This window comes from Nematolebias whitei, chromosome 12 (genome assembly GCF_014905685.2).
Source record: "Nematolebias whitei isolate Nwh7 chromosome 12, NemWhi1, whole genome shotgun sequence".
NCBI classification, from domain to species: Eukaryota; Metazoa; Chordata; class Actinopteri; order Cyprinodontiformes; family Rivulidae; genus Nematolebias; species Nematolebias whitei.
The window spans coordinates 31,550,270-31,559,599 of NC_056509.1; the positions used below are offsets into that span (position 1 = coordinate 31,550,270).

A 9,330-nucleotide genomic window follows, 5' to 3' on the forward strand; every position below is an offset into this window, starting at 1 on the left:
ACTAAAACAAATATATATATAATACTAAAGCAAATATAACATTTCTACTTCACAGTTTTTCACTTATCACAGGGGTGTCCGGAAAGTAACCCCTGCGATAATTGAGGTACTAATGTACAGAACACTCAACTGCTTTGGTTGATAACAATATGTAGAAATACAATAAAAGCTGATGAAATAGACTCTTACCTGCACAGACAACTGCAGCATCACGTTCATGCCCACACGTTGATGGTCTGAAACCTTTTTGTGTGCACTGCTGAAGAGATGTCACATTGTCGAAGCACGAATTGCTCGCCTCCACCACCGACCCGTTGCCCTTGCCAAACTCGGCAACTCCAGGAGTATTCAGCGCATTGCCACACTCCAGCAATGCACACAGCACCTCAGCTTTACTTTGGGTCCAGTCCGCATCACAAACTGTTTGCCACGTGTCACCATTACGAACCTCCACTCTACCGGAACACTCGTCTTTGCCGTTGGCCAATCGGGCCGCCAAGCTTCCTGTGAAAAGTCCAGTAAAATGTAACAACATGACGACAAAATGTAATGAAAACAAACAGTGGTGACTTTAATGTCCACTAAATGTATTGAACTAAATTTCCAAAAGGTAAAATTAAATGAATCTTAACTTGCAATGCAGAGCTGTTTAAATAAAAAATGATCATCAACTATAATAGTCTTTTAGGTGGGGTGGGGGGTCTCTTTTCTTACCTGTACAAACAACACCCGCTACAGAAGTTGTGTTGCAGGTTCTGCCCACATATGGTCTTTGTGGGCATTGAGAGAGTGTGGACTCCCTTCCATTGCATTCAATTTGTTCAATCCAGGTCAGTCCAGAGCCGTGGCCGTACTCAGACATGGTGGTAATCTTGTGTGCATTCCCACAGTCCAGCTGTTTGCACACCACAGAAGCATCAGTTGTGTCCCAGGATTCTCCGCACACTGTCCCCCACCGGCCCTTGTCAAAAAACTCCACTCTTCCTGCACAACGATGTGGCCCATCAACCAACTTCACATTTCCTGGAAATTACAGAAAATAATCCCTTATATGTAAAAACTGGCATTTTTGCCCATTTTATTTCCACACATCAACATTTAGAGCCACATTTAAATCACACAGTACTGCTTTAAAAATATTTTCAATGTTTCATGAATTAATTTTAAGCTTTCTGCATGTGTTAATGTTTTGTCCCTTCTGTGTTCATCTGACACAACTACAGTGACTACTTGTAAAAAAAATTGGTCTTCTTACTCACTAACATAATCTACAACCCGAATTCCAAAAATGTTGGGATGTTGTGTTAAATGCAAATAAAAACAACCAAAAAAAATGCAATAATTTGCAAATCTTATACAATCTTTTTAAAATTAACAAAAGAACATAGTAAACATATTTGATTTTTAAAATAGAAAATTGTAAAATTATCAGGAAAAAATATATAATTTTGAACTTGTTTGCAGCAGCACATCTGAAAAAAAGCTGCAACAGGGGTCAAGAAGATTATGAAAGTAATGATAACAATAGGAAACAGCTGGGGGAACATTTTGGACATAATTAGATTTTGGTAAATGGTAAATGGACTGTACTTATATACTGTAGCACCTTTATATCTTTTCAAGATACTGGTACTCAAAGTGTTTTACAATACAATCAGTGCCCTCATTTATCCATTCATACAGCACTCTACTACATCTCTACAAATACTAATCAGTGCTTTTAGATTACTTTCAGTGTCTTGCTCAGAGACACTTCAGCATGCGATTGCTGGTGGAATAGAACTTCCAACTCTCCCACTGGAGGACTTCTCTAACCACTCAGCTAAAGCTTGTTAATTGGCAACAAGTCAGTAAATAAAACAATAAATATGAGTCGTCTATAGAACTCGGCTTGCCAACATTAAATGTCTGCAGTGCTTTACCAAATGGTAGCATTTGTTATCTAAACAAAAGGGGTCCAAGAACTGACTCTTGAGGAATCCCACAAATCAAAGTCACTTGATCGGACTCATGACTTCCAATAGTTAAAAAAAAAAAAAGTCTCCAGTCCTCCAGGTAGGAACTGAAAATTTTAGTACTGTGCAACTGAGTTCAATGTTTCCAGCCTGTTCGACAATACATTATGATCAACAGCGTTAAATGCGGCACTAAGATGGAAACGCAAGAGGTTTGACACCTTAGCTGAGTCAGTATTCAACCGTAATATTTTAACGAGTGTTGATTCTGTAATTTGATAAAGTTAGAACCTTGACTGAAGTTTATCCAAAATTCCCTTAGGGTTCAGAAAATTGTGAATTTGATCAATACTATTTTCTCAACGATCTTGGCTATGAAGGGAAGATTTAAGATACCCGGTAGGTCAGTTAACTGACAGAGAAGTATCCAAATTTATTTATCTTTTTAATAGTGGTTTAATATTAAGCCCTTTTAAGGATTTAGGAAATTATTTATTATTTTCTCATAATAATAAATGCATTTATTAGAAACTTTGAATAAATTTCAGAATATGTTTTAAAAAGTGAAACTGTATTATGTCAAGACAACAAGTTGATGGTTTAAGATGCTGGATTGTTTCCTCAATACTTTTTGATCAAGACTATATATATATATATATATATATATATATATATATATATATATATATTGGAGCTACCTGATTAGGAGGATTGGTAAATTTATCAACCACAGCAAACACAATACAAGGCCCAAAGTCAACAATAGATGCCTGTGATGCCCTCAGGTGACACTACATTAAATGCAGGTCTGATTCTATTCTGGACGTCACTGCATGGGCTCAAGAACACTTCCACAAACACTTTTTCTGTAAACACGGCTTGTCATGCCATCCACAAATGTTGGTGAAAGCTCTATCGTGCAAAGAAGAACCCAAACGTTAACATTATCCAAAAAGGCTGTCAACATCTCAGGGCCAAAACTAATTTAAAACGGACTGAGGCAAAATGAACAACTGCTCTATGGTCAGACAAATAATGCATTTTTCTTTTCTTTAAGGAGCATCCAGCCTGCTACAGTTTAAAGTCTCCTTCTCTGATGGTATGGGGGTGCCGACATATACTCCCACCCAGATGATATCTGTTTCAGGGAAAAATGGGACAACATTCCCCTCAAAATCTTTAGCAACTACCATAGTCTCAGTTCTTAGACATTTAGACTGTTGTTAACAGAAGAGCGTAAACAACATTTTTAAGATAGATTGCTGTAAAACCCCAAATTTACTTGTTTTATCTTTTTTTAAAAAAAGTACATTTATCAGTTTAAACACTTGTTGTTTACTGTGTTTCATCATGAATAAAATGTAGGTAAATGCAATTTACAAATCACTGTATTCTGTTTTTATTTACATTTCACATAAGGCTTCAACTTTTTCTAAATTGGGGCTGTAAAAGAACATTACTGACTTTAGATAATGTGCACAATACATACCAGAACATTTGACAGATGCATCTACAATATTGTTGCTGGTCCTTGCGTAGTCTCTCAGTGTACACTGTGTGACAGAGCTCTCTCTACCATTACAACTCATCTTCAGTCCGCTGAAGTCTTTACTTGGAGAGAAAGATCCAGAAAACTTGTTAGGATCTCCACAGTTCATCTCCCTGCACACCACAGCAGCCTCTGCTGTTCCAAAGTTTAAATTGTATACTGGTGACCAGCGCTCATTTTGGTAGACTTCAACCCTGCCTGAGCACTGGTCAGTGCCATCAATTAGTCTGAGGTGATCTAAAAGAAACCAAAGTAGACAGAATCAGAAATTGATCACTGGATTCGGTGAATAATTTGAATTTGATTATGTACTGTTGGGTAAATAACTGAAATGCAAGTACCTGAACAAACCACTCCAGCATCTTCCCCATGGCCACAGTTGTTTTCTCCAAAGGCGGGTCGCTGGCAGTGCAAAAGGGATGTTTCATTGCCGATGCAGTTGACATCATCTAGCCAGATGCTTCCTTGGCCCTCGCCAAAGTAGCTTGAAGTTTTGGCTGTTTTAACAGTTCCACAGTCCATGGATCTGCACACCACTTGAGCATCTACGATGTCCCAATCATCATCACACACTGTTCCCCACTGGCCATCGTGCAGAATTTCTACTCTGCCAGAGCATCGGTCGGTGCCATTAACAAGCCTGATTGGTGGATTACCTGAGGACAAATCATGTTTAAAGCCCATTAATAGCACAATGTTTTAGTAAGTTTAATGCAATGCTACAGAGATCTTGATTAGAATTAGAATGTCTATCAATGTGATTTAAAAAAATGCTAATTTAAGAAGACATTGTACGTTTGAGCAATGTAATGTAATGTTTGTCTTATTCCCACTATACCTAAGTATTAATGGTGATAATATCCAAGAGAAATCCAGATTGCAAGACAGTCCATACCATGTAACTTGTATCATAATTGTACAAATAAATCTTCCAGCTGTCAATCTCTGTTTTATTATGAGGTAAAGAAAAAAAAATGGATCTGTAAAATGTAGTGTAATTACAGTTTTGCAAGTAGTAAATTGTTTATAAGGTGACAAAAACATTACATTAACATGAATATAAATCATTGGGAATACTCAGATAATAAACCCTGCTCTAAGAAGTGGCTAGTCTGACCCCAAAATGGCCTCCTCCTTAATTTTTCCAAATTGAAATCACTCTGACTGCAGTCTGCTGTAGTGAAGACACCAACCTCTCAAAAGTACTCCACACAACCCCAATTACAAGAACGGGGTTGTGTGGAGACCTAGACCAAAGTGAGTCTTTAAAGCAGCAGATGCAAGAGTTACAGGGGAGGGTAATCTTGCAAGAACTACTCAATCTATAGACCAAAACTAATCACTTTTTGAAAAGTCAGACTAGGAAAGTCAATCAAAGCATGCTGCACTGTGTAGTTTGTTTGAAGAATACAGAAAATTGTTTGTTGCTGCTTTTAAAAGACTTCAGTTTCATGGTACACCACTATTTTTGTGTCTTACCTGTACAAGCAACAGAAGCTCCATCACATCTCCCCATATGCTCTTCAAACGCACACTGGCTTAAAATGCTCACGTTAGTAGAGCATCGACTTATAAACCCTGGTAATGCACTGTCACCAAAATTGAAGGCACCTTGGGATTTCTTCGGAGCTCCACAACTGAGTTCCTTACAGACAATCGTAGTCTCTTTAACGCTCCAATTATTAGTGCAAACTTTCCCCCAGTGACCATTGTGGAAGACCTCCACTCTGCCAGAGCACCTGTCGGTCCCATTGATCACTTTCAACGTCTCTGGAAAACCAACAGGTAAAAATGTCAACTTTAACTTTGCATAGTTCTGAGACTTAAAAGAGTTACAAGTCACTTACCTGAGCACAAAACGCCAGCATCTTCGTTGTGGTCACAGTCGTGTTCTCCAAAGCCTCGATGCGGGCAGTCAGAAAGGGACTTCTCATGACCAATACACTCAACGTCATCCAACCAAACCTGATCGTGACCTCTTCCGTAGAAGGCCTTGTACTTTACAGCAAGAGCACTGCCGCAGTTCATCTCTCGGCACGTCACATCTGCTTCCTGAATCCCCCATTTATCATCACAAATGGTTCCCCACTGTCCTTCATGGTACACTTCCACTCGACCAGAACATCGATTAGTCCCATTTATCAGCCGTATTGGTTTATTGTCTGTTAGGTTGAAGGGAAAAATAGTTTTTTTTTATTTTATTTTATCAGACACTATGAAAGAAAATGACCACCTAATGATTTTAAAGTGACATCAAATGATTGATGACATTTTGTGGCATGACTTACTCATACAGGCAACGGTAGCATCAACACAGCTTTCCTTGAATTCTTGTAGCTGGCACTCAGAGATGGAGGTCTCATTCCCAATACAGCTGGTTTTGAGGCCTGACAGGCCTTGGCCCTCTCCAAAATACTGCGCTGCAGTTTGTACAGCAGGAGAACCACAGCTTAACTCGTGGCACAGCACGTTCGCTGCTTCTTTGCCCCAGTCGCTGCTGCACACTCGCTTCCACTGGCCTTCGAAGAAGACTTCCACTCTGCCAGTGCACCGATGGCTTCCGTTGACAATCCGTACATGCTCTAACGCACCAACAAATAAAGAAAAAAATGAAGTGCAAAGCTGCCAACTTTAATTATTCAAGATAAGTATGGGTAAAAAAGTGAGCGCACATAAAAATACCTATAGTCTCTGTAAAACAACCATAGAATGTATCAGGATCATTTTAAACGTGGTACGAGTACCACTGACTCATAATTCCTTTAGTGGTATTCAGAGATCATTTTAGTATCAACTTTTACAAGTAATAATAATGAGAGAATTAATTATATGAGTTGAACTATGCAAAAGAAAAAAGTAGATACACAAAAATAGTATTGGTTCAAGCATATTATATGTCTGTCTCCAAATCTCCAAATGAAGAAAAAGCTTGAAACAAAAGTGCAATGAAGAATCTTTTAGGCACTGAATTGGACAATAGCACCAGTGCAGTCTTTACTGAACCTGCTGGTAACAAGAAATCCAATCCAAGTGTTCATATTTGTATCCAGAAGAAGAGCTAAGACTGCAGCGTGTGTGATGATGTTCTCAGCAATGAAGGCTTGAAACCATCACATTTTAAAACACGACCTTCAACCAGGATTAGGCGTGTTTTTTGTCTTGATGGTTCCTCTTGAATAAGTCCAGTCATTAATGAAATAATCTACAGTAGGGAGTAATGCCAACTGAGATAGTTCTTTTGTTTTGGACAGATTATTTTAATAATTGAGATTATTTAGTGTTCCAAGTGCCTTTAGGTTCATTGTTAAAATGTTGACAGCTCAGGAATTTGGGGTGTTTCATTCATTACCATGAGCCAACCCTAAAACTCTAACACAAAAAGCCTAAATGGGTTTGTTGAAGATTAAGGTTAAAAACACAATTGAGTTTTAGGTTAAAGTACCAGTAAGGTGCTCAAGCAAACTGGTTAGTTTGTTCTGTGAAAGGTTTGAGAGCCCCTCTCTAAAAGAAATGCCTGATTAGCTTTTTGCAGGGTAGATTTCAAAAAGTTTATTCTTTAACCTTGACTAAAAAAAACATTAGAAATATACAAATACTGTAGATGATGTGGAGGGAAAAGCTATTATTTTAACAAAGAATGCTGTGAATTGTCTCACAGCATAAAGGTTGCAGGTTCAACACCTGGTTGCGTCTTTTTGTGTAGTGTTCTTCCTTTGCATGAGCGGGTTTTCTCTGGTTACTCATGTTTCCTCTTACAGCGTGAAAACAAGCATGTTAGTTCAACTGTCTACCTTAAACTGTGTGTAAATTGTCAAGTGACTGCTGGAGATGGCTCCTCGTCACATTGACCAGGAACAGGCAGGTAAAGAAAATGAAACGACAAAGGTTGTGAATGGATGGTTCAAACAAATCTACTGCTGTTTGCTGTTTCTTTTGTTTACGCTGCTTTAAAAAGGTCCCGAGTTGCCAGATAGGAAATGACAAACTATTGTACTGTCGCTTTAAAATGTATTTTCTTTCACGTTATCTATTGTATGTATGCGCTGGATGTAGGTGCTCTTTTTTGTTCTGGCTGACACGTTGTCCAGTTTTAAAGACTTTCCTTTTTTGATAAATCCTGTAATTAGGGTTGGCTTGTCAAGCTGTCTTAAGCGTAGACTACTAGAGGACAAATTGACCTCATTTCTTAAAACGAATTGTTGAAATTTAATAGTTTTCATTTGATATTATTTCTATCTCAACACGTGATTCTTGACCTGTCATTGTGTTTCTGTTCCTCCTTCCTGTCCTCTCAAACCCAGCCGGTCGAAGCAGATGACTGCTTGTCCTGAGCCTGGTTCTGCTAAAGGTTTCTTCCTCATGAGCGAGTTTTTCCTTTCCACTGTCGCCTTCATGCTTGCTCAAGATGAGAGTTGTGTGATGGAGTTAAACTCAAAGCAGTCTGCTCCTCAGATAAAGTCTTAAATTATTATTTTTACATATGGATGTTTCTGTTAACTTATTTTACATATTGATATTTCTGTTCAGTGCCCTGAGATGACTTCTGTTGTGACTTAGTATTATATATATAAACTGAAATGATTTAGACACGTTCTCAGCCAGGGGGGTGTGAGAGTTGGGGTGTTTGTGACTGCTGAACATGCACACAGGGGTGCAGCTGAGGGACTTTGCTCATGGACAACACACGGTTCTGATTATATGTGGGTGTCTACGTATTAAACAAGTTTTTTTGATTGGTGAACAGAAATGACAAAACCATTGTATATTTTAGAAAACGAACCTGTATTGTATAGACTAAAACAATTGTATACTTACAATAATTATTGTATATTTTGTAACACTGATTTATACAAACAAGGAAATGCAAAAAGGGCAAAAAAAACAAACAAAAAAAAAAATCTGAGTAAATGACCAAAAAGGGCAGTTGTCAGAAAACACAGGTACAGGGTCTGATAGTACCTCTTTGCTTGTCTTGTCATAGAGCAATATCTTTCACTAAAAATCAAAAATCTTCAGTCAACACCAATAAATATGATATGATATCACTGCCTACTATCGAACTTGCACATTGAAAGAAATAAACTTTTTGTAAAAACACAAAATAAACCTTTAGGGAAAAACTAGTAGACTTTTCCATTATTATGAACCAGATACCAACAAACTAGTTAACCACACAGTAGCCACTTATACAACAGTCAACATATTTTAGGGTAGTAATTGTGCATTTTGATTATCTGTGTGGAGCATGGCAAACATAATGAGAGAAGTTGGGCTTACCAGAACAGATAACTCCAGCATCTTCCGTATGACCACAATTATGGACCCCCAGTCCTTTGTGTGAGCACTTAAGGATGGAGGACTCGCTCCCGGTACACTGCACATCATCCAACCAAATCTGCTCCTTGCCCTCTCCAAAAAACGCATTCTTTTTGGCCTCCAGAACCGTGCCACAGTTTAACTCTCGGCACAGCACGGCTGCATTACTGATGCTCCAGTGGTCATCGCACACCGTTCCCCAGCTGTCCTCATAGAAGACCTCCACTCTGCCGGAGCAACGTGATGGTCCGACCAGTCTGATTTTTTCACATTCTTGAAGCAAAACACGACAGTTCAGAAGGTGCAGCTCATTGAAGACAATATATAAAAAATATATTTTAATAAAGGGTAACTCTGTATGACTTCAGTTAACTGTAAATGGGATTTATGTACCTGTGAGCAGCAATAGACTCAGCAAACCTAAAGCACAGAACCAAATATTGTAAATATTTGTAAAAATGTATGATTTGTACCAAATAATTATTAAAATACATCACATTACAAATTCAT

General features: G+C 38.3%; 1 protein-coding gene across 1 annotated transcript; it reads right to left on the reverse strand.

Moving 5' to 3' along the window:
- Positions 1-66: 66 nt before the first annotated feature.
- Positions 67-9,330, reverse strand: LOC119417887 (deleted in malignant brain tumors 1 protein). The gene is made up of 11 exons (XM_037685137.1): positions 9,323-9,330; positions 9,194-9,213; positions 8,782-9,093; positions 5,793-6,086; positions 5,352-5,666; positions 4,984-5,274; positions 3,846-4,160; positions 3,445-3,741; positions 715-1,023; positions 190-504; positions 67-92 (listed from the first exon to the last, which is right to left on the reverse strand). The coding sequence occupies exons 1-11, from the start codon at positions 9,328-9,330 to the stop codon at positions 67-69; spliced, it is 2,502 nt and encodes an 833-aa protein (XP_037541065.1).

Excerpts from the sequence above, each read along its gene's own strand:
- LOC119417887 (XM_037685137.1), bottom strand. Across the intron at positions 5,275-5,351 it reads TGCTGGCGTTTTGTGCTCAG|AGACGTTGAAAGTGATCAAT; the intron begins GTAAGTGACTTG and ends TTGGTTTTCCAG. Across the intron at positions 3,742-3,845 it reads TGCTGGAGTGGTTTGTTCAG|ATCACCTCAGACTAATTGAT; the intron begins GTACTTGCATTT and ends GGTTTCTTTTAG.